The 26,752-nt window shown below is 37.9% G+C and overlaps 1 protein-coding gene and 1 pseudogene across 4 annotated transcripts in view; one reads left to right on the forward strand and one right to left on the reverse strand.

Annotated features, from left to right (window-relative positions):
- Positions 1–26,752, reverse strand: part of ITCH (itchy E3 ubiquitin protein ligase) — a 129,794-nt gene that overhangs the window by 49,863 nt on the left and 53,179 nt on the right. For all 4 annotated transcript variants that reach the window (XM_045295594.1, XM_045295596.1, XM_045295597.1 and 1 more), the window contains 6 exons: positions 23,709–23,850; positions 20,423–20,547; positions 18,588–18,725; positions 11,648–11,693; positions 2,371–2,528; positions 462–651 (listed from right to left, as the gene is read on the reverse strand). In XM_045295594.1, coding sequence (XP_045151529.1) covers positions 462–651; positions 2,371–2,528; positions 11,648–11,693; positions 18,588–18,725; positions 20,423–20,547; positions 23,709–23,850 — 799 coding nt within the window. The remainder of the gene's footprint in view (positions 1–461; positions 652–2,370; positions 2,529–11,647; positions 11,694–18,587; positions 18,726–20,422; positions 20,548–23,708; positions 23,851–26,752) is intronic.
- LOC105979781 lies at positions 17,536–18,322 on the forward strand (annotated as a pseudogene).

Consider the following 26,752-nt stretch of genomic DNA (forward strand, 5'->3'; position numbering starts at 1 on the left):
AGAGGAAATGTTTTGAGAATGATGAGGGCAATGAATGTAAAAATGCGCTTTACACAATTGATGTATGTATGGAATGTGATGAGTTGTATGAGCCCCTAATAAAATGATTAAAAAAATAAATAAAAAGCATCCCCCCCCAAAGAAAAGGCAAAATGAATTAAGTCATTATTTTGTTACTTAGCCTGGTCTAAGATTAACTGTCTTTCAAAGAAAAACAGACCCCCAAAAAGGACCACCCTGACTAGAAAGCATACCAACAAGAAATGTCACATGTGATGTGCATGCTTTATTCAGTTTGAGTTCAGACTCCCCCAAACGTTAGTTTATTAAAATCAGTTATTTACAGAATGGAGTTAAAATTATTTTCCATACTAAGAAGATATGCAGAGATTTTTAAAAGGTACATGTGCGTGCGGGTGCATGCGTGCACCTAGGGTTATAGCTTAAATAAAATTACTTACCCAGGTGGTAGGGGAGCTTGAGCAACAGTATTTAAGGGCCTAGGGCCTGCACCTCCAGCTATAGTGAAAGGAATTATTAATCCAGATGCAGCTCCTTCAGATGTATTTACATTTGTATTTGTTGGTGGCAAAGAACCTGTGCTAGAACCGTCACTTTCTGAAGTGGTAGATGGAGAATCATTGACAGATGCTATAAGAGTTCAGGAAAAAATAGAAAAGATTCTTATTTTCTCATATCTAAGTTCAGGAGAAAATTCTAACCTAAACACAAAGGTAAATGAAAGAAAACTCAAGCTGACAATAGACAAGGGAAAACAGTTTTTTAGTAGCTTTCTTAAAAATCAATTTTCCTATGAAATCCTATTCGCTACCATCGAATCAAAGCTGACTCATAGTGACCAAGATTGTAATTGTTTACAGGAACAGAAAACTCAAGTCTTTTTCCTGAAGAGCTGCTGGTGGTTTTGAACTGCCGACCATGCAGCTCGCAGTCTAACATATAACCAGTACACCACCAGGGTTCCTATGAAATCCTACAGACCCCAGAAATTAATCTTTGCTATTGGTTATGTTCTGGGAAATATGACACTTTACAAATAGTTATCAGATACATATTACATCTTTAAAAAATATTCATGGAAAAATCAATTTCTGAAGGAAGACAAAGGTATATAGTCTTGACAGAATTTCAATGAAAAAACAGACAAAATATAACTACCACAACCTACAAAGCAAGGCAACAAGAAATTTGAGCATTCTTTGTTCAGTATTATTAATAAGCCCTAACAAAGAGGAAAGTGTATAATTAAACACAAAGCCATTTTATTAAAATGATTTGTGGCCAACCACAAATACTGTTACTATTCTAAAGGTATTTAATTATTTTGCATTCTCTGCCCACATCTAGGTAAGGGAATAATGAAACATTAAAGATTTGCTTGACTAATCAGAAAAATAGGTAATTCTGATCTCCCTCCCTGGTGATCAGACCAGCGCACTGCCTGTTAGCTGCTCTGTTTCAACCTGTGCTGTGCTACCTGTGGGCCATATAGTGCTCTGCTCCACCTGGCCAAAGCAACCCATGACACGTGGTGGACCGCTGCTGTGCTGCTCTCCACCGTGACACCACCCCATCTGTGTCTCCTATCTGTGGGCTGATGCCGCACCTACAGCCCCCATTTTGCATTGCTACACCTCAAGGCTCCATGAGACCTGTTTAGCAACTTGCGCTACTGGCCACTGCTACACCTTACCACCTCAGCTCCTCAGTTTCCCAATGTCTGCTTCCTTGGCCTTGACCAGTGGCCGCGTGAGTTAAAGACCTTCATTCAGTAAACTAACTGTCCCACAAAAGTGAGCTGGCCTGAGTTTCCTGTACTAGTGTGGACTAATTTGCTGTTGTATTCCTTTTTGCTATATAAATCCTCTCTATATATATAAATAGATAATTCTACTTATAGATACACTTTTATTACATGAGATGGGTAGTTTGTTGTACAGTTTTTGCTTCAAAACCCTGAGTATTATTTAAAATTGTTGGGTTATTTGCCATTTACTAATGGTCCTTTAAAAGTATAATGGTAGTAAGTGAATATCCTTAATGATATGACATGCTCCTGTCAGTTACAAATCCTTCTGGAAAGTTACAAATCCTTAAGATGCATGTAACTTATGTTTTCTATTTCTCAGTGGAACACAGTCTAATTTCACATCTAAAAGAAAAACTTATGGAAAAGGTATTTCTTGGCTCCCTATAAGATTATTTTTGGTTATGTTTTTAAATGTAAAATTATAGCTAGAAAATTGCCTAAAAGGGTCTCTTTACACTTACTTGAGGGCCAAGCCCCAACTAGGATACTACTTATGAGTATGGTGAGCTACATTCCTAGGGCATGGCTGGAATACATACCTGGTCTACGTGGGGTAGGTGGAGGTGGTCGTGAAGGTCTTGGAGGCCTAGAGGGTTTAAAACCACCATTTGAGAGTGATGGAGAATTATTCCCATTGACCCTCCTATTTTCACCAGATCCTGTATCCTCAGAGTCATCTGATCCATTTGTGCTGTCTCTGAGTAAAGGAGGGAGGGAGGTGAAGGAAGGGAAAAAGAAAACTTTTGAATTTAACAAAAGACCAACAGGAAAAGCAAGACCTACATGTTTCAGGAGTTTTAAAAAAGTTTCCTAAATTTCAGACCACCCTCAGGTAGTCATATATATAATCCTTAGAAGTTCATTCCGAAATGGAATGAGTGGTTGCCCAAGGGTATAGTACTAACACTTGCGATGATTCTAAACTATTAGATTTACTGGTTTCGATTTTTGGATTTCAAATCATCCAAAATATGAGCAGAAACGTTGAGTTTTCAAAAGATCGATGTCACTGTCACTAGGCTATTACAAACACAATAATGCCACCACCATGTTTATTTCCTTAACTCCCTGTGCCAAGCCCTTTTTATTTTCCTGTCAGAGAAAAAAAATCATAGCTAAAGTCTCTTGATAGCTAAGGAATGAGAAGTGACAGATGACTCTGGCAGCCTAGGAACATCAATAACAATAAAATGTATCCTGGCATTAAAAATAGCAATAAAATTAATAGTTTTGTAAAACAAAGATTTTACTAAGCCCTGTACAACTATATAGAGCCAGTCTTGCCCCCCCCCCCACTGCCCCACCAAAAAAAAAAGTTCCTCGGTGGCTTTTTATATTGGTAGCCCACAATCTCCTAAAATGCGATCACTTCAGAGACTAAAGCAAAATGGCACATTATTCAACATCTTAACTGAGCTGTCCATACCATTCGGAAATCAACTGTTTTCTCCATCTTCTAATTTACTTGTTCCTACAGGGCACACGTCAAACCCTTTCCAGCTATCCTCAACTAATACACATTAGTCCCAATATACAGATGACGCCGGCACGCTTCTTTCCAGACATCTTACGACTGAATATTATTCATCCCTCACATAGCACAGTGAGTTACGGCTTGGGTTGCTAACGACACAATCAAAATCATCAGTCATTCTGTGGGGAAAAGATGAGGCATTCTACTTCTGTAAAAATTTAGTCTCAGAAACCCAAAGGGGCAGTTTTGTAGGGTCGTCTAGGGTCACTGTCAGAATTCACTCAATGCCACTGAATATCTACAATCCCTCCTTATCTCAAAATTTTCTATAACTATAATCATCATATGGTTTGTTTTCCATTTCTGAAATCATCCCTCTTTACCTAGTCAAGGTTAATTTGTCTACTTGTATCCTCGATTCAAAAGTTTGTTGAAACACTGAATTAGAAGATAATGATCTGCTCCAGTAAAGACATATGCCCTTGGAAATTCATGGGCAGTAGGGGTAGAGCAGTTCTACTCTGTCCTGTAGGGTTCACTATGAGTTAGAGCAGACTCAATGACAATGTTTGTTTTTAAAGTATACATCAATCAAGGACACAAACTACTGTAGTAGTTTATCCTTTCTGTGATCATACTATTCCCTCTACCAGATTCTGTTTATTGTTGGGTGCTATCAAGTTGGTTCCAACCACAGCAATACTATGCACAACAGAACAAAACACTGCCTGGTCCTGCACCATCGTCAAAATTGTCTCTGGGCTCGAGGGCTTTCATTTTCACTGCCCCTTCACTTTACACCAAACATAATGTCCTCCTGTGAGTGGTCTCTCTTGTCAACATGTCCAAATTATGTAAGACGAAGTCTTGCTATCCTTGCCTCTAAGGCAGTGGTTCTCAACCTTCCTATGCCATGACCCTTTAACACAGTTCATGTGGTGGTGACCTCCAACCATAAAATTATTTTCATTGCTACTTCATCACTGTCATTTTGCTACTGTTATGAATCGGGTGACCCCTGTGAAAGGGTCGCGACCCACAGGTTGAAAACCACTGATCTTAGGTATCTTCTGGCTATTATTTCTTCTGAGACAAGATCATTTTTTTTCCTTTCAGCAGTCCATGGTACTTCGGCAGCACCACCATTCAAATGCCTCCGTTCTTCTTTATGCAATGTCCAACTTTCACATGCAGACAAGTGAACATACCATGGCTTAGGCCAGGTAAACTCAGTCCTCAGAGAACCATCCTTGCTTTTTAATACTCTAAAGAGGTCTTGAGCAACATATTTACTTAATTCCTGCTTCCATGAGCACTGATTGTGGAGCCAAGCAAAACAAAATCCTTCACAACTTCAATCTTTTCTCCATTTATCACAGTGTTACAGATTGGTCCAATTGTGAGGACTTTAGTCTTCTTTACATTGAGTTGTAATCCATAGTGAAGCCTGCATTTTTTATATTCATCAGCATGAGCTTCAAGTCATCTTCTCTTTTAGCAAGTGAGGTGTGTCATCTGCATACTGTGGGTTGTTAATAAACCTTCCTCAGATCCTGAAGCTGCATTCTCCATATAATCCAGCTTCTCTGATCACCCGCTCAGCATACAAAGTGCTATGGTGAGAGGATACAACCCTGAATCACACCTTTTCTGATTTAAACCCTTGCAGTATTCTCTTGTGCTATTTGCATAACAGCCTCTTGGTCGGTGTACAAGTTCTGCATAAGCACAATGAAATGTTCTAGAATTCTCTTCTCAAGGTTATCCATAGTTTATTATAATCCACATAGGCAAAATGTCTTTGCGTAGTCAATAAAGCACAAATAAACATCTTTCTGGTATTTTGTGTTTTCAGCTTAAAGGCATCATCAGCAATGATGTCCCTTGTACCTCATCTTTTCTGAATCCTGTCTGAACTTCTAACAGCTCCTTGTCAAAGTAATGCTAAAACTGTTGGTGGATGACACTTGAGCAAAATTTTACTGGAGTGATATTAATGATATTGTTTTATAATTTGAGCATTCTATTAGGTCACCTTTCTTTGGAATGGGTACAAATATGGATCTATTCCAGTTAGTTGGCCAAGTAGCTGTCTTCAAAATTTTCTGGCTCAGACAAATAAGTGTTTCATCAGCTTGTTGAAACATTTCAATTAGTATTCCATCAATTCCTGGAGCCTAGCTTTTTGGCTAATGCATTCAGTACATCTTGATCTTCTTCCTTCAGCACCATTGGTTCTTACTCATATGCTACCTTTTGAAATGGTGGAACGTTCTTTTTCGTACAGAGAATCTGTATTCTTTCCATCTTCTTTTGCTGCTTCCCATATCATCTGATATTTTGCCCAAAGAATCTTTCAAATATTGAAACTCAAGGATTGAAGTTTTTTTCCTGATTTCTTTCAGTTTAAGATCTGCTGACAAAAAATCCTATCAATGTGAATGAGGGGGAGTACAGAGTGGAGACCCAAAGCCCATCTGTAGACAATTGGATAACCCTTTATATAAGGGTCACAAGGAATAGACAAGTCCGTCGGGGTACAGTATACCGTACACCGATGAAACATGCCAACTTTTCTCTAGTTCTTTAATGCTTCTTCCCCCAAATATCATTATCCCAATTCTACCTTACAAATCCAGCTAGACTAGAGCATGTAGACTGGTACAGATAAGAACCCCCAACACAGGGAATCCAAGACAGATAAACCTCTCAGGACCAATAATGAGAGTAGCCATACCAGGAAGGGAAGGGGAAAGCGGGGAGAAAAGGGGGGAACCAATTACAATGATTGACATATAAACCCCTCCCAGGGGGACAGACAACAGAAAAATGGGTGAATGGAGACAGTGGTCTGTGTAAGACATGGGGAAAAAATGATAAATTATCAAGGGTTCATGAGGGAGAGAGGATGGGGGGAGGGGGGAAATGAGCTGATACCAAGGGATCAAGTAGAAAGAAAATGTTTTTTAAATGATGATGGCAACATATGTACAAATGTGCTTGACACAATGGAAAGATGTATGGATTGTGATAAGAGCTATATGGGCCCCCAATCAAATGATTAAAAAAAAAAATCTGCTGAGCATGGTTTTCCCTTCCAGTTTTCCAACTTTAGTCTTTTCACAGTTCATTGTAATATTTTACTTAGTCCACAAATATGATTAAGCCTATCCATCTAACTGCTCAAAGGTATTCTCATTCTCCTTTCCTTTATTATATATTTATGCAAATAATATACGTAATGCAATTTAATTTTAAAAGGACTTCCAACATATAATTTCTGATAACAAGTCACATGCTCATTTTGGAAAATCTTGCAATCCCAGTCCTTTTTCATGGGATATGGTTGTATAATGCATTAAAACTTTCATATCCTGGATAGTTTGTTTTATTAAATTACTTAATTTCAAACTATTATAAATGAGTAAAGATCTACAGAGAAAATTAGGTTTCCCTTTAACAATCCATATATATTTTATTTCATATCAGTTTGCAGCCCCACACTGTAACATCACTTGTCCCACTTCCTCTTTGTGCTTCCCATTTCCATACCTCCTCCTCTTCGAAACACTTCTGAACTTAGTCCTTAGAGAAATGCTGCCCTTTTGATCTCATATTTGATTATTCTAAGTTGTGTATCTCACTAAGGTTATTCTTCCCTTAGAGATTTGTCTATGATTTGCCTGCAACATGAGTCATGATACTGAACTCATTTTTAGACCTAAAGGGGATATAACTGAGGGTCGTAGTCTTGGAGGTCCCACCAGTCTCTATTTGACCAGTAAGCCTGGCTTTTTTTTTTAATGATTTTGAGTTTTCTACATTTTTCTCTAAATTCGATCCTTTACAGAACAGTTGGTAGTGTCGGTCGGGCACCATCTAGTTCTTCTGGTTTCAGGGTCATGGAGGCTGCTTTTTGTGTGCTCCATTAGTCCAGTGAACTAATTGTTTCCATACGCTATATGTTTTCTAATTTCTTCACTAATTTTTCCACGAGACAGGGAGAATCTTAGATGACTGCTTTCAAGATTTAAAGACCCCCCCTAGGTGTTATTCTCCAAAGTAGGATGTAGAACACTGTGTCTTTGTGAACTATGTTGTATCAATTAATATTAGTATTCCTTTGTTTTTGCTCATTATGCTGTATAATTTCCCACTTTTTATAACTTATCATATAACCCAAACTATACACCAATATCAAAATAGTTTTTCCTATAGAGTTCTGACCATACTAATTGCCTGTTCAAATATTTTCAGACACGTTCTTATACAGAAAAAGCCAAGAACATCTTTAACTGAAAGCCAAAACTTCTATCTAGCCCCAACCTATCTAATATTAAAAATAATTTCCATTTATTGAGAGATAAATGTGGTTGCCACAACAGGCTCGCACACGTCACTGTGAGTGCGGCAAAAGATCAGGCCATGTTCTGCTCTGTTGTACTTAGGGTTGTTATGAGTCAGAACCGACTCGAAGGCATCTAACGAGAACTTGTGCTATAATTTCATCTCAATTTTAGGTGGCAGTATAACATGACAGTTAAGAGCTCAGGCTATGGAAGTATGACAGTTTCCAATTCAATTGGGACACTTACACCATAAACGCAGAAAGTTTTCCATTTCTGAGTCTGTTGTCTTGTCATCTGTGAAAATGAGACAGTAGCTCCCACCCTTATAGAAAGTGTAATGAACTGAAATAATAGGCAACATGTTCAGCACAGTGCCTAGCACATAATGAGGTATATGTATTTTTTTCTTTTCTTCCAATTTGCTCTGCTTTCAGCCAAACATTGATTTAAAGTTTCCTAAAACACCGCCTTGGTTCATCATCACAGCTTTATGATTTTTATTGTTTTACCTTCCATCAAAATTCCTTCCTCTAGCCAATGCCCCCAATTCATCCTCATCTGGGACATAATTCTGCTTTAAGTTCCTGGGTCAAATGCCAGGTCTTTCATAAAGCTTTTAGATTGTCTTGTGTATATTTTTATGACATTCATGTATGGATGCAGTACAACTGCAAAAGCCAGAATCTATGTAAGGTGAAAACATGAAAGAGGAAAAAATTCAAATATTTTTCATTAAAACAAGCTATACAATGGTGGTAAGACTGCATGCTGTTAAAAACAGAACACTTGCAATACTCAGAAAAACAAGGCAGTTCTGTTGAGTTCTGGCTCTCACAAAATTCACTGTAAGTGTAAAAATAAAAACAGTCCCAAAAATGCCAGATGAAAATTAGCTATGAAGACAAAGAATATGAGATTTAACTGAAATGAAATCTCGCAACAATTTCTGAAGGTCTGGACTTTAAGAAACAGATACACTGTTATGTAACTGCAAATATTTCTCATAATGATTTGTTGTACTGAGAAATACCTGGTGGTTCTCAAAGTGTTATCTGATCTAGCAGTAGCAGCGTTAAGTGGAAACCTGTTAGAAATGCAAATCTTAGGCACCATCTGAGACCTCCAAAAACTGGGGAAGAGGCCCAGCACAGTAGTTTCATAAGCCCTCCAGGTGATTCTAATGCTGAAACAGTAAAACTGCCAAAGCCAGAACCTATGTAAAGGTAAAAACCTGACAGTGAAGAACCTCTGGGCACTTTACTGGGGAGCTGGATCGGAGTTGCGTTGGGCTCATGACACAGTGTCATTCCTTTTGGGTACTTTTGGACAGGCCTAAGAGTTTTGTAGCACTGTGTAAGAAGGGAAGAAGCCAGGCCAAGAGGCTGAGGGCCAGAGAGAGACAAAGAGGTCTGCATAAGGGCACAACGGAGAAAAACAAACCCAAACAAACCATCCTGACTTTAACAATTCTATTCTGAACATTTCTCATCTCAATTGTAACCTGTTAACTTCTCTAATAAACCCTATAGGTATGAGCACTGTCTTGAGTTCTATGTGGCCAATGCAATCAATTATCTAGCCTAGCAAAAAAGCCTGGTGTGCTATGGAACACTGCAATAAAAGTAGAAAGTTCCATGGGAAGGGCCTGTACTGAAATTTTCACATCATTTAACAGATTACAAAATGATTTGACTCCATTATTTCAGGAATGAAAACTAATGCAAAGGAATTCAAGCTAAACACAAAAGATACACTCAATCAAGGAGGTGTCTAATATTAGAAAATTAGAAGGTACTGCTACTGAGATTATTTATGACAGTGATTCACTTGGGAGGATGTAAAGTGCTGATTTAGTAAGAAGCATGAACCTGAAGCTCTTTGGCTGCCTTTGTAAGAAGTTTATAGTATATCCAAAGTGTTCTAAGAAAAACAAAATGAAACAAAAACACAATTTTCCCCCAAATGTTCTAAGAAAGAAACATTTCAACAAACTTCAAAATCAACCCCAATCAAACAAAAAAGTGGTATATAACAGAACCTAATAATGAGTATACATGATTCTATCATATTTTCACTTATTAACACAAAGTATAGGCTGAACATACAAAATAGAAAAGTTAAGTGCTGAAAGCAAAGTGAAATATTAAAACACTTTATGGAGAAATGTTAGGAATTCAAGACATTTTTTATTATAATACTAAAGAGAGGTACAGTATCTTTCAGTAGACAGAAGTGCGATTCTAATCACAGTAGTTACTGTGCCCTGAAAAAAAATCACCATACTCAATATTCTGCCTCTTGTGTGATTAGTGTAGGAGATGGTTTTTTGTCCCTTTAAGAGCAACTCTATTAAAGTCTCTCTTAAATAAGGCACAACAGTTTAGAAACTGATTTTCCTAAAGATCTTGAGATGTCTTTTAAAATTTTTATTTGTCTCCATACGTAATAGTCTAGTCCAACAAACTCCTCTGTACCTATCAACCTAGCCTTAACAACCATCAGTGTTCTTTCCTACTTGCTTATCTTTGCACCATCTTTCTGAATGTCTTTCCCTTATCTGGGGTGACAATGCTTTTATGGTTCTCCCCTCTACTAGTTTTTTGGTACATCAGTTTCTTCCTACCCACTACATATCTAGTTTAGGAAAAATAAAGCATCCAATGAAATAATATAACCAATTCATTTTACTTAATTACGCTTTAAAAATTTAAGACCACCTCTTTTCCTAATCTCATCTTCTATTATTAATACCAGTTTCCAGGATAACCAATAAGCATTTAAAATTTGGTAAGTCAGTAAATACAAATCAAAGCAGATAAGCACATAAAAGAGCTAAACGCATGCAAAAACAGATGGTACAAATCTGTACCACAATCCTTGTTTCTGAAGAAGGCCCAGAAGACATCACTGCTAATATTGTTCTTTGTGCATATGCAAGTTCATATCCCAGCTTTGCTAGAAAAGAAACCTCACAGCCCAATGATTCCCGAGATGCTGAACTCCCTACATTTGGAAAGGGCACCAATGTGTTTATGTTCTATAAAGTGCATGTGGTATTGGTGATGTTTACCTTCTACAAGGTGAAGTATAATTGTTCATATGGTTAAAATAAGTTTGACCAAAATTAAGTGCATGTTTTTTGTTATATGTAAGAAATTTCAATTAGTCAATGTATATTAAACCAAAAACCAAACTCACTGCCATCGAGTCCATTTCAAGTCATGGTGATCCTTTAGGACAGGCAGATCCTTTAGGACTGCCCTTGTGGGATTCTGAGATTGTAACTCTTTACAGGAGTAAAAATCCCCGACTTTCAATCAAGTTATGCTAGGCATGCCTATTCCCTAGTAGAAAAATGGGGCTTTCTATTCCTTTTAAGAATTGGTAGATGTTCAACCATTTCAAGAAGTAGCATCTGATCTAGAACTAATAGTATAGAAGAAATCTAAGCTGCACTACAGGCAATGGAGAAAAACAAGGCCCCAGGGATGGAAAGAATACCATTTAAAGCAGGTGTCCTCAAACTACGGCCTGCGGGCCACATGCAGCCCGCCAGGTGTTTTTGCCCCGTTTGTTTTTTTACTTCAAAATAAGATATGTGCAGTGTGCATAGGAATTTGTTAATAGTTTTTTTTAAACTATAGTCCGGCCCTCCAACGGGTCTGAGGGACAGTGAACTGGCCCCCTGTTTAAAAAGTTTGAGGACCCCTGAGTTAAAAGCTTGGATCCACAGGGACAGTTCTACCCTGCCCTATAGTCACTTTGAGTCAGCATTGACTCAATGGCAGTGAGTTTGATTTTGGTTTATTCCCTATTTGGCTGAGAGTATGGAAATCTTTCAATTAACTATTTTCCTTTTCACCTTGAACCCTCAATTCTTCACTTTCATTTAGTGTAACATCAATCTGAGCTTGAAGTCCCAACTAAGATTTCTCTTAACTTTTCCTTGTCTCTTTCTTCCATCTACAAAAAGCAATCACTGTAAAACCTTACCTTGTTTCATCCTTGGGCCTGGATCCATCATCATTCTGTGAAGTACCTTTGATAGCAATAAATTTAAACAAAGTTATGCTTTAAGAGATTAATTTATACATATATATATTTCAACCAAAGAAATTTTTAACACGTCCCCTGCCTCTAAACATTATCATGTAAGTTAAGCCTAGATATTTCTAGTAAAGAACATACTATAACTTAGCTAAAAAAATTTCAAGGAAACAGTTTTAAAAGAAATGTTTACATAGATAAAATAAGTTTAACCAAAATACTTTACAAATGTTTATTATTATGCAAAATGTTAATTAGTTGCACTGCAGTCAATTATTTAATACGACTTTTCTAGCCATATCCTTTATTGCCTCCACCAAAGGACTTTCATTTTCTCGATGGGTCTAGGTAAGAAGGTGTGGAAAGATACTGATTACTTTACATGGTTCAGCTATGAGCAAGAGTTAACAGGGTTCATTGTGATTGCCATCCTGCTGAGTATGAAACAAGCCACTTCAGAACCAGGAAGGGAGGGATCTCACTATCACAAGAGAAGAGCCTTTGGACCTTGAGATCCCTGCACAATGAACCTCCCTCCTTGATCTAGGTGGCAGGTCTGACCCCAAAGGAGCAATAAAGGAGCATAAGAGCTAGGAGCCAAAAGGCAAGAGGGTGGTGGTCTCCCCAGGCCACAGAGTAAGTAAAGCTGAGTGCTTTTAAGCAGAAGGCTGGCTTGTGGAAAGAATGTTACATGCAGGCACTTAATTGGAGGTGCTGAGTTTGCTAACCCTCAGGGCTGAAGCTGAATGTCTCTGAGTGCTTATATCAAGTTGAGGTTTACATCAGAGCGTCATGCCTTGGAGCATTTAGGTGCAACCCCAAAAGAGCTTTGAAGCACTGCCCGAGCATTCCAGTATTTTTTATTCCTGTGTGCTCATCCCAAAATCTTAAAAGTAGCTTTGTAGTTAAAAGCAAACAAAAAATCATGCTTAAACAGATCGGACACCTATACAATGAAAGCATACAAACAAAAATGTCAGCACTAGAAGTTTCTATTTTATGAATGTGATACTCTTTAAAATTCCCAAACCAAATTTCCCCCAGAAAAACTTATCTGATTTCTAAATGCATGCTTTTTATCTACTCTGAAAGATCTAAAAAGATGGGGGGGGGGGATCTAAAAAGATGTTCTCGATTAAACAGTCAAAAGGTTCCTCCCAATAAAAAACTAAGTTAAAAAAGATAAAAGGATAATGTGTCATCAGGAAAATCCAGTCTTCACATATATTAAATATATAGTAAGCTATTATTTGATGACTTCAATACCAGTATTCAGACATTGTCCCCCTCTCGAGTCCTAATAAACAGTATTTTTAAATTGAGATATTTATCCTTTTATGGGATTCAGTGGGAAACAGCTGTCCCATTTGTAGTGCACATTGTCATCTGGTGGGGCTTCTATCCCTACATAAATCTAAAGAACCAAGTCTCATTTCACCAACCCTAGTAGACACCCTTTGAGAGACCTGGTAGTGTTGTGGTTATGCATTGGGCTGGGGCCTGCAAGGTTGGCAGTTCAAAACCACCAGCCGCTCCAAGGGAAAAAAAGGCCGGCTTCCTACTCCTAAACAGTTCAGCCTCAGAAACCCACAGGGACAGTTTTACCCTGTCCTACAGAGTCATTATGAGTTAGTATCGACTAGACAGCAGTGAAAGTTCTAAACCTGTATGAAAATACATATAACCATTAAAACATTTTCCCATTTAATTCAAAACATCTTCTGTGATGGAAAGCACACCGATTCAACAAGATTCAAAGCAAAAATAATTCAGGCTTGAAAAGGTTAAGGTCTACAAAAAGATTTTTTTTTTAATAATCACCCTGTATGTTTATCCACAAAAATGTCAGACTTAACATGCTCAGGAATAAAAACAAACCTAAAATTTTATAACATTGGGGGAGCGAGGCGGGGAGGTGGAAAAAAGGCGGAGCTCATCCCAAGGGCTCAATGGAAAGTAACTCTCTAGAAAAGAATGACGGGATACATGTACGACTATGTTGGATACAACTAATGTACGGTTTGTAACAAGAGTTGTAAGAGCCTCCAATAAAAGGGGGAAAAAATTTTGTAACATCAAATGCACACACACAAACACACATAGAGGCAATTTTCCTCCTTAGGTCTTATCCAAGCAAACATTGCTGGGATTGCTCAAAATTCAATTTTACTACTAACCTCAGAATTTCATTTCTGGTATATAGTTAAGGTTACAGCAATCAAACCAATCATAACAATTTGATGTCGTTCCAAACAAAAATAGTTATGAACAGAAATACATTTTGTTTGCTGGCTTACAAGTAATTATCTTATTTATAGTTAATAGATTTTTTAAAGTATGAAATCGATACTGCATTGGAAAGAAAAAGCAGCATCTCTGCCTGAAGTGGTGGAGGCTAAGACCTGAGGCCCCAGAGGGTGTGGCACAGAGAGCATGGGACAGAATAAGAGATCTAGACCAAGACAGGGGCTGAGGTAAGTAGACCATGAGACAGAAGAGAGGAAACATGCCGAGAGTAAGGGACTGTGAGATACAGGCAACCCTCCATGCTCACAAAGGCAAAACCCAAGGGACCATGTGGCTGAGAGACAGACAGACTTCGCTGCTGGCAGAAAAGTTGTTGCTGTGAACCAATGATTGTATCCTTACTGTTTATTAATCCTGACTTTCCCTAATTTATTAATCCTTAATTTCCCTAATAAATCCCTGTACTTGAGAGTTTTGTCTATGAATTTTGTGTTGCTATTACAACGGATTATCAAACCTAGCAGAGAGGTAGTCTATCTTGGGAAGAATGGCAGGTATACAGGTAAAGAAGGATGAAGGGTGGAGGCATGTTTGACCTCTGCCTTAAGGCAATGGGGTGGAGTTGGATTCTATTCCTCCCTTATGTAGCTGGAGATCAGACATGGCCTCAATACTGTTTACTCAAAAGGAAACATGGGACAAGACCATGAAGAAGGGACCAAAAAGGTAGTACCCTTCACAATAGCCAAGCACAAATTGAAATATCTAGGGATATACCTGACTAAAAAAAACAAAAGATCTGTACAAGGAAAACTACAGAACACTATTACAAGAAACCAAGAGTAACCTCCATGGAAGAATAACCCATGCTCATAGATCAGAAGACTTAATATAGTAAAGATATCAGTTCTGCCCAAGGCACTATCTAAGTTTAATGCTATCCCAAATCAAATACCATGATCTTTCATCAAAGAATTGGAAAAACTGATTACCAACTTCACATGGAGAGGGAAGAAGCCCAGAATTAGTAGAGAACTCCTCAAGAAGGACAACAAAGTGGGAGGGCTTGCTTAACCTGGAGGGAGGGGGAAAAATATAAGCTGATACCAAGAGCTCAAGTAGAAAGAAAATGTTTTGAGAATGATGATGGCAACAAATGTACAAAAGTGCTTGACACAATGGATAGATTTATGAATTGTGATAAGAGTTGTACGAGCCCCCAATAAAAAGATTAAAAAAAAAAAAAGACATGGGTAGTGGGGGAACAGGGCACTAACCCACCCAAGGGGAGGGTATTGTTTATATCTCCACAAGAGAGGGAGAGAGGAACCAGATTTCAACCCGGTGTGCCAAGACATGAATGTAACATACTGGCATGAAGCAGTGAACCAATAGAGAGCCCCAATTGAAACTACGTGGACATCCCTCTCCCACAACCCTCTCTAGAAGAACGCATTTCAGATGACAGCACTGAAGCTACAGCTCAGGGAGAGGGGTGCTTCAGATCAGAGCACACACAAAGAGGGTAGGAGAGAGAGTGGAACACATCCTGGCCCACCAAGCCCCAAGGATGATATTCTTGCTCAAAGCAGCCAATGCACAGAGAGGACCATAGAGCTGGCTCTACCACGAGACATGATGTCCCTCACTGACCCATAGCACCACAGGTGACAACACTGAAGACACAGTGCAGAAATCGTGCCTGATCTGACCCCACCACACCGGGGCGAAACACTAAGGGTGTACAACAAAGCAGCAAGGGGAACAAAAGCAATGAAATCTCTGAGGAATACAAATAATAGACATTGAGGCCAGAGCATGGCATCCCATCAGATTCAACTGGAAAACACTTCTAAGGGTCAACAAAAACACCTGGAACTATTTATAGGCTTTTCTTTTTTTGTTTTCTTTTGCTTTTTGTTTTTGTGCTTGTTATTGTCTCTACATGTCTATCTAGATAAGATAGGTGGGATAAATAATTCGGAGATGAAAAGAACAGGACCAATGGTTTTGGGGAGATATGGGAGAAAGGGAGGTGGGAGAAAAGAAGGGGCGGGGGTAGGAGGGTACCAACCCAGGGACACGGGAACAACAAGTGAACTAAAATCAATGGAGAGAAGGGCATAGGATGCCTAGTGGGGCTTAATCAAGGGCAATGTAGCAGCGAGGAATTATTAAACCTTAATGAAGGCCGAACAGGATGGTGGGACAAGAGGAAAGTAAAAGGGAATAGAGGAAAGAACCAGGAGGCAAAGAACATTTATAGAGGTCTAAATACAGGCATGTACGTGTGTGTATAAAACGAAAGGAGAATAGAACTGTGTACTCATATCTATATGTTAAGAATTAAGGTTGCTGATGGACATTAGGCCTCAACTCAAATACTCAACACAAAAACACTTTGTTCTAAAAATCCGGCATTTTGTGATGCTCACCTTCCCTACACAATAGCTGAAGACAAAATGAGGGCATAAGCAAATGTGGTAAAGAAAGCTGATGGTGGCCGGCTATCAAAAGGTATAGCATCTGGGGTCTTAAAGGCTTGAAGATAAACAAGCGACTATCTAGCTGAGAAGCAACAAAGCCCACATGGAAGGAGCACACCAGTCTGTGTGATCATGAGGTGTCAATGGGATCGGGTAACAGGTATCAAAGACCCCGAACAAAAAAATCATATGTGAATGAGGGGAGGGCGGAATGGAGACCCAAAGCAAATCTGTAGACAACTGGACATACCCTCACAGAAGGGTCACAAGGAAGAAACCAGCCAGTCAGGGTACAGTATAATACTGATAAATCATACAACTTTCCTTTAGTTCTTTAATGCTTCTTCCCTCCACACTATCATGACCCCAATTCTACCTTCTAAATCCAGCTAGACCAGAGCATGTGTGTTAGTACAGTGCTGGTACAGGGAATCCAGGACAGATAAACCCTTCAGAACTAATAATGAGAGTAATGATACCAGGAGGGGAAGGGGAAGGTGGGGGGAGAAAGAAGGAACCAATCACAATGATCTACATATAATCCCCTCCCAGGGGAATGGGACAATAAAAGGGTAGTGAAGGGAGACAGTAGTTGGTGGAAGACATGGGGAAAAAAAATTTTTTTTTCCAATTTTTCCCCCCCCAAATACAAATTCAGTGCATTTTATTGCATGGGAATGAACACCAATTGTAATATGAAATCACACTTGCTCAGCAGTCTTCACAGGAGCCGGATGCAGCCAAGACTGCATGAAGGTAAATTACATCACGGAGTAAGAAAGCAACCATCTACAGGGCTGTTCATGGGACTGGAGAATTGAAGGCTAACAAAACTGCTACACAGTGACCACGTGCTCTCACTCCTCCCAAAGGCACAAAGCAACTCTAATCACACCTATTTCTGTTTTCTTTACTCACTGAGATACTGAAAGACTGTGTCACATTCCTTATACTCTGTCACCTGGGAAAATTTTTTTTAATAAATTACCAAGGATTCATGAGGGAGGGAGGCGGGAGGGAAAATGAGCTGATACCAAGAGCTTAAGTAGAAAGAAAATGTTTTGAAAATGATGATAGCCTTTTGGCTCTCTGCACGATGCCATGGCCGTTGGCAAGAACAAGCGCCTTACAAAAGGTGGCAAAAAAGGAGCTAAGAAGAAAGTGGTTGATCCATTTTCTAAGAAAGATTGGTATGCTATGAAAGCACCAGCTCTGTTCAATATAATATTGAGAAAACACTAGTCACCAGGACTCAAGGAACCAAAATTGCATCTGATGGCCTCACGGGTCGAGTTTTTGAAGTGAGCCTTGCTGATCTGCAAAACGATGAGGTTGCCTTTAGAAAATTTAAGTTAATTACTGAGGATGTTCAGGGCAAAAACTGCCTGACCAACTTCCACGGCATGGACCTTATGCGGGACAAAATGTGCTCCATGGTCAAGAAATGGCAGACCATGATTGAAGCTCATGTTGATGTCAAGACTACCGATGGGTATCTACGTCTGCTCTGTGTTGGTTTTACTGAAAAACCGCAATAATCAGATTCGGAAGACCTCTTATGCTCAGCACCAGCAGGTCCGCCAAATCCGAAAGAAAATGATGGAAATCATGACCCGAGAGGTGCAGACAAATGACTTCAAAGAAGTGGTCAATAAATTGATTCCAAACAGCATTGGGAAAGACATAGAAAAGGCTTGCCAGTCTATTTATCCTCTCCATGATGTGTTTGTCAGAAAAGTAAAGATGCTGAAAAAACCCAAGTTTGAACTGGGAAAACTCATGGAGCTTCATGGTAAAAGTAGCAGTTCTGGAAAAACTACTGGTGATGATACAAGTGCAAAAGTGTAATGAGCTGATGGCTGAGCCACCGGTTCAAGAATCTGTTTAAAATTCAGACTTAATGTTGACAAATAAAAGATCTTAGTGTGAGGGAAAAAGAAAATGATGATACCAATATCATGTGCTTCACACAGTGGGTGGGTGGATGGATGGATGGATGGATGGATGGATGGATGGATGATGATAAGAGCTGCAAAAGCCCCCAATAAAATGATTTTCTTTAAAATGGATAGCAATAATTGGCAACGAGCATGTACCATTTCCTGTTTTATGTAATAAAAACTATTAATGGCGCAACATAAAAAGTTGCTTACTTTCTGAGCATGCAGTGTCACCATTAGGAACAACTTCAGATCCTAACTGCAGTCCGTCAAGGCAAACTGACAGGTCGCCGATTGTCTCTGCGGGCTCTTTGTCAGCTACAAGCTGTAAAGTCACAACTACGTCTTCAACTGGAAGAGAGTGAAAGTAGGGGGGAAAGTCGATTGTTTTCCTTTACAGCATCTTAACTACTAAAAATCTAACAGCAAAAATGATGTATATGCATAGAAATTGTTTTAATATACTTCAGCAAGGTTGAGGCCTTTAACAACAACATCTAAAAGGCCAAAACTTGCCAATAATTGATACCCACAATGTAAAGTACTAACATCTTATTTTTTTACTTGTATTTAACCTTTCTAAGACGGCTGTATGAAGGTGAGTCAAAAAGTATCGCTACAAGCCCACAAACACCTTTATTACACACAAGTATCAAATTGTGAAGCTACTGTTTTTCAGTATATCTCCCCCTAGGTCTACATACTCCAGGAGGCAATGTTCCCCATCTCTCTAACACTTCTGTAAAGAATACTATGCTCTTCAATTTATATCACATCAAAACAGCAGATTGGGCATCAAATCAAATACTAATGTTCGTTGAGCTTTGGGAACAAAAGAAGTCTGAAAAGGTAAAAGAAGAGATGTGGGTAAATGAGTTAAGGTTTCCCAAGGGAATTCTCATAGGACAGTCCTTATTATTCTTGAAAAATTAGTGGGAACAAGGTTGTGATAGAAAAACTTTCCTTAGTGCAACTTCCCTTGTCTTACACCCTTGAAGAAAATCTATCAACTTTCTGAGTTAACTTCTCTGCCTTGAACTTAACTGTCCCAGCATATCCTCTTGGAAGTCATTGTTTTGATTAGAGCTTTCTCTTTGGAGCGTTTGGTAAAACTGAGACTGGTGCTTGGTTTTAGTTCAGTCCATAAACTTGTCTTCATTCATATTCATGTTGACCTTCCTAAAAGATTGATGGAAAATGCCTCTGCATGGAAAATGTCTCAGCCCTTTGAGTTAGCTCAGCTTTGTATTATGCTTTTGGAGCCTATCTAGTCGAAAAGCTGAAGATGTTCATTTAAAGTAAAAACTGCCAAACCATGTGAGAACCCAACTTCAGTAGCTACCTCCAGCCATGGCAATTCTATAGTCTTAGTCCACTAATTTCTGGACATCAGAAGTAACTTCTTCATTTGGTGAGGGTGACAGTCAATAGCATGCAAAAACATGTTTAAACACGTGTAAGCTGGAATAGGCCGGTTCTTATATGCCCTAAAACCCTTGGGGCAATACTTTTGGACTTTCCCTCATATGAAATGAGGCACAACGACAACCAAGATTACATATGCCTGAATAAATTATATTGCATTAAAACACTAAACACAAGAAGGACTATCTACTAAGTCTTAACAGATAAAGAAAAATCTTAGAAGTATGTTAGAGAGGAAGCAAAAAAAAAAAAAAATCACATTCTAAGTAAAGCAAGTGTACTTTACAACTGTATACATTTATACTATATACGTATATGTAAATAAACCCACAACCATCAAAACTAATAAATATCTTAAAGTACGTGAAAAAATTGTCAAAATGATTAACCATATTTGTCTCTAATATGAAATTATAATTTTTCCTTCATCTTTGTTTTATATCTTTTACATCAATACTTATTAAAATATTCGATCCAAAATGATCAAGTAAGTTATTAATAATGCTTTAAATAGTTAATCCTATAAATTTGAAAATAAATAGCATGTCATTGTGCATGTTTGTCATATGAATTCTTTTAAAAAAAATAGTTAAGTGAAATTTCTATTATTTTTACATACATACGTTTCATATTGTTTGACTTCAATGTTTCATAAATATCTAATGAAGCACTTCCCAACAAAACATCAGATTTCAGTGTCTGGTGACTCCATACACGAAAATGTAATTTACTCACAGGGGTGACAATACTAAAAGTGAAAAAGGAAGGAAAATAGAATTGTAATTAAATATCATGAGATTCTAAATTAATTACAACTAAGTTTTAATATCTAAAAATCTTCTCGCTGTATAGTTTATATTTTACTATATGGCCAATATTATAGTTGTAATCTTAGAAAAACTGTATCTGACTTTCACATACCAGTACTTACTTGGTCATATTCATTTATGGCTTAATTACCAGGGCAACTGCATATATGTAACATCAAAAAAAAAAAAAATCAAAGCTACTTTGTGTGCTACAAACTGTTAAAACACTAGTTTTACTTTACTGGTAAAATAGAGTACATTTATAAATTATTACTTTATATCAACTACTGTATTGATTTTTAGGTTAATTTACTCTGCACAGCAACATATGAGATGGGAATTATTTCCAATAACTTCAGCATTTTCAGTGGAAAAACTTAACAGTATATTACACAAATTTTGAACACAAATCAGAGCACCTCTAATATCAGAGCCTCTGAAATTCACACAGGTTAAGCAAACTGCCCAGTGCAACAGAGTCAATAAGTGGCTGAATGATACCATTTGAACAAAGTCTTGTCATTAAAATTTGCATTAAAAAATTCCTCGGTCAACTACATGATAATTTGAGGATTACATTAAGTACATCAAGTTTCATACTGCTAGAGGCAATGTGTTCAAGACAATTCCTGAAATGAGTATCAACTCACTCATACCAATAAAGAAGCAAACTTTGGGAAGTTTGAATTTACAATACATATACAAATGATTTAATCAACATTGGAAAAATGAAAACACTAGATAATTTACCAAAGTTCCATTATTAAACACTACAAAGAGAAATTCCAGAAATGTTTGAATTTATCTATACCTTATTCTCTCCAATAATGTGATCAAACATTGTGGACAAAGAAACACATTACTGGAACCGATTACAACGAACTATATGTGACCTCCTCCCTGGGGGACGGACAACAGAAAAGTGGGTGAAGGGAGACGTCGGACAGGGCAAGATATAACAAAATAAACAATTTATAAATTATCAAGGGCTCATGAGGGAGGGGAAGCGGGGAGGGAGGGGAAAAATGAGGACCTAATGCCGGGGGCTTAAGTGGAGAGGAAATGTTTTGAGAATGATGAGGGCAATGAATGTACAAATGTGCTTTACACAATGGATGTGTGTATGGATTGTGATAAGACTTGTATGAGCCCCTAATAAAATGATTAAAAAAAAGAAGAAACACAATACTCCTCAGAAGTCCAACTATGACTATTACCCAACTATCTCATATTCCAATGACCATTTTTAACAATCACAAATAATTTAGACAAAGTTTAAAATATTTTCAACTTAATGCTTCCTTTCTTTTGGTACAATGTATTCGTTCTCATCTTTTCAAGATTCTCAGATGCTAATTCAGAAGAATATGTAACAGGACATACTGTATAAGGAGCATGTTTTCTGCTTGTCAATTGGTGAATCATAATAGGGACAAGAAAAAGAAGATAAATTTTTATTTTTATTACACTAGGGAAAGGAACATAAAGTATGTGATTAAAGAAGGTCTTATCTAAATTACTTTCATTCAAATCTAGAGATGCAGCCTGAAAAACCTGCTATTCATGATGGAACTACAGGCCAGTCTGCAGCAACAGTGGAGCTTGAGCTAAGAATCACCCCTACCACCACCTCAACTCCAAATCTAGGTCAAGCAACGAAACTACTAGATGAGGCTCAGAGGAGAGTTTAATGCCATCACTGGCTTAAGAACTTCAAAGTCCATAGCAAAGATAGATGTTAGGGTAAATTAGATGAGTGCTCAATCTGATATTCAGCTGATTATCTCTGGCCATTATGAAAGTTGTGGCCTTTATAAAAGTCATTTATTTTTAATTTTTTACTCAAATAAAATTGCTTAGAACCATAATCACTAATTAATCATAAGCAGAATGCCTAGGAAACATTTAATGTTGAAATAAATACTACATAATGATTATCCTGAAATGAGTCAAGATTATTTTCTGTCAATTCTTAAATGTCATTCATTTGATGAGAATCATAACCAACATAAAAGATGCTCTTAGAATGTAAAAATCCATGTTAAGGAATATAGTAAGCATATCCATTGTTTTATCATTTATTAGGAACAAATAATGTCCATGTCAGCAGTTTATATGTGAAAAGAAGAGCTTACTGTAATTTCAAACTTCTCACTTCACTATTTAAAAACTAAACAGTTTTAGTACATTAGCTTATTTCTATAGGAGATAAATACAAGAATTACAAATATCAGGTAATGAAAACTATATTTGCTATACTAACAACTAATTACATTTTAAACATAATCAAATATGATTATCAAATAAAATATGCTGTTATTTCAAATTTATTAAATCATACTTTTCTACTTCAGTAAAAAAAATTGTTAACCTATAATTTCCTTTGACTAGTGGTCTTAAGTTTAATACCAACAATTGAATTTTTTGTTAGTAAGTGTTAAAACTTAGCTATATGTTAAGTCTAAGAATTCATCCTACAGAGAGAAACACTAACAAAGATAAAAATACAAAGATGTTTATATAAACACGTCTAATCATGCACTAGAAAGTTAATAAATTCAGAGAAGGCGATTAAAACAAAGTACAGTTTATGCAGGTGAAGGAATATTATGTAACTATGTAAGTAATATTAGACCTACATACACTCAGCTGGAAAAATGCGTATGATACAAGTGTTAAGTACAAAAGCTTATAGACGAAAATGGGTAATTGTTTCATTTTTTTAAAATCCTTTTGTGCATTTGTATGGGCATTATAATTAAAAAAATTAAAAGTACTACGTGTAAAAATTTAGTTGAAAAGGAACCTAAAAATCTTTCTAGATTTGTGACCATGGGCTCTCCCAGCTGTTGCTCAGTAGCAACAGTGATACCATCACCTCCTAAGCTGGAGGAGGTAAAGAAAGGGAGAATGGAAACAACAAAGAGACAATTTTCTAAAGAGAAACAAAAAGGAGGCAAGGACTGGAGAAAAAGAGGAAGAAAAAAATTAGAAAAAGGAAAAGCCAAAGAAATCAAGTGAGCAAAAAATTGAAAAGGTGCATTTCTGATAACTTAACAAAATACACTCTAGCAAATGCTTACACTGTAAGCAAACCTACACTGTAAGTGGTTGCTTCCATTTGGGACTGTTCGTATTGTTGCATTTTTCTGTCTTCTTTGACTGTCCATCTACTATGACTTCCACATAAGGACTTGGTCCAAACCAATTCTTTTTATTTTCTTTGAGTTTCGCTGAGATGACTATTTAAAAGAAAAAACATTTCAATAATTGAGATTAGTATATATGACTTCCCCACATCACCTACCTAAATTCCCATCAATAGACCCCCAACTACCAATTCCAGATCTTTTAATATCTATTAAAGTACATCAACAAACACAATTAACAAATATTTGAATGCCTACTATTTGTAGATATCGCTCTAAATTCTGCTAATATAACAGTGTATAGAATTACAAAATACCCTAGCTCTCAAGAGATTAAATTCCATACAGGGTTAAATTCTTGAGAAAAAACAGGTTGATGTGTCAAAATGTAACTTGGTGTTAAGGCAAGGCCTCTAAGGAAGTGACTTTTAAGCAACTATCTAAATGGCCGGATGGTGGCGGCGGTGGTGCAGCATTGTGGAAAATTGGGGTTGGAGAGAAAGGAACATTCCATGCAGAGGCTAAGGAACTTGGCATATCTGAGATTTAAAAAAAGTTTATCAAGCACAAAATAGTAAATGAGATTATCACATTTATTTTTGTAAACCAAGATAAGGAATTGGAATTTTATTTTAAGTTTAATCGAAAGCCACTGAAGGAAGAGGATTACAAACTACTGGGTGTTTTTTTTCTTCTTCTTCAGAATCTCATGTTGTTAATTGCTGTCAATTTGATCCTGAGTCACGTTGACCCCACATACAACAGAATAAAATGTTGCCCAATCCTGCACCATTTCCATAATTACTGATAGGCTTGACTCCATTTTTGCAGCAACTGTGTATTTTTAGTGCCTTCCAACCTAGGAGGCTCGTATTTCAGCATCATATCGGACAATATTCTGTTGTGATCCATAGTTTTATCATCAAGTTAGTCACCTTTACCCAAAAGTAGCCTTTTATATCCTGTTGGGAGGGTACAAGAAGAGAATCAGCAGAACACCCATGGCTCCCAACTCATAAAGCAATCCTATCCAAGTACCCTAGGAGCCCTGGTGGCAGAGTGGTTATGTGTTGATTTACTAACTGCAAGGTCAGCCGTTTGAAACCACCAGATGCTCCAAGGGAGAAAGACATTGCTATTCCTGTAAATAGTTCCAGTCTCGGAAACTCACTAGGGCAGTTTTTCCCTGTCCTATAGTCACTCTGAGTCAGAAGCAACTCAACTACAGTACGTTTGGTTTTTAGTATTCAAGTAGTACTTGATCACTTAGATATCTACTTTAGCTGCAAAGTAAGTTCAGAGGATGCCAGTACTTAAGGTTAGTGAGGCCTGAAGTGAGTACAGCAATGTGTATTCTGACTACTCAAGAAGCTTGATATAGAACCCAAAGTTCAGTCTGGGGATCTGGGCACAGCTCACTGGTGGTCCTGAATCTGACTTCACATATATCAAACTTCTGTCTTTTTGGTGGCATGTCAATCACCGAAGCATCGAAGTACGGTGAGTGCTCTAACCAATATCCACCCCTACACAGTCCTCTGGCACTCTAATCACCCTCTGCTTTTTTGCCATCCCTCTGTAAGGGCGCTCTGCCATGTATCTGCATGCCTCTATATATGCTGCTCCCTGCAACGATAGTGTTTTTTCCTTTTCACTCGATAAAATCTTTTATCTCAGGGGAAAATGTGTCATACATTTTTAACTGAATGCTTCTTTAACTCTAAAAGTTCAATTGCTCCTGTGTCTATGCTTCTTACATGGCATTTTATTTGGTCTTGTGATGAGTTTTTACTTCTCTTATTTTTTTATTATTAAATACTTTTATTGGAGGCTCTTACATCTCTTATCACAATCCATACATTTATCCAGTGTATCAAGCACATTTGCACATATGCTGCCATCCTTTTCAAAGCATTCTCTAACCACTTGAGACCCCGATATCAGCTACCCAATTCTTTCCCCCACCCTGCCCTCCCTCACGAACCCTTGATAAGTTATACATTATTATTATTTTCATATCTTACATTGTCCACCATCGCCCCTCATCCACTTTTCCATGTTCGTCCCCCTGAGATGGGGGTTATAGGTTGATCCTTTCTCCCCCCACCATCCCCTAATCTTCCTGGTATCTCTACTCTCATTGTTGGCCCTGGGGGTATTTATCTATCCTCAATTCCCTGTGTTGGGGCTCTTACCTATAGCAGTGTGCAAGCTCTGGTCAAATCCAATTTGTAAGGTAGAATTGAGGTCATGATAGTGGGGTGAAGGATGCACCAAAAAACTAGAGGAAAGTTGTGTGTTTCATCAGTGCTATACTGCAGCCTGACTGGCTCATCTCTTCCCTGTGACCCCTCTGTAGGGGGATGTCCAATTGTCTACAAATGGGCTTTGGGTTTCCACTCCATGCCCACCCCCCATTCACCTCGGCTATGATTTTGTTCTGCATCTTAGATGCTTGGTACCTGATCCCATCAACACCTTATGATCACACAGACTGGTGTGCTTCTTCCTGTGGACTTTGTTATAGATGGTAGCTTGTGTATCTTCAAGGCTTTAAGACCCCAGATGCTGTATCTTTTGATAGCCAGGCACCATCAGCTTTCTTCACCACATTTACTTATGCACCCATTTTGTCGTCAGCGATTCCGTAGGAAAGGTGAGCATCCCAGAATGCCGGATTTTTAGAACAAAGTGTTCTTGTGTTAAGGGAGCATTTGAGTTGAGGCCCAATGTCCATCTGCAACCTTAATTCTTAACATATAAATATGAGTACACAATTCTATCCCCCTTTCGTTATTATACACACAGGTACATGCCTGTATTTAGACCTCTATAAATGTCCTTTGCCTCCTGGTTCTTTCCTCTATTCCTTTTTACTTTCCTCTTGTCCCATCATCCTGTTCGGCCTTCATTAAGGTTTAATAATTCCTCACTGCTACATTGCCCTTGATTAAGCCCCACTAGGCATCCTATGCCCTTTTCTCCATTGCTTTTA

The sequence above is a fragment of the Echinops telfairi genome, unplaced genomic scaffold (assembly GCF_000313985.2).
Source record: "Echinops telfairi isolate 266 unplaced genomic scaffold, ASM31398v2 ScPeMD7_5592;HRSCAF=6446, whole genome shotgun sequence".
Taxonomy (NCBI): Eukaryota; Metazoa; Chordata; class Mammalia; order Afrosoricida; family Tenrecidae; genus Echinops; species Echinops telfairi.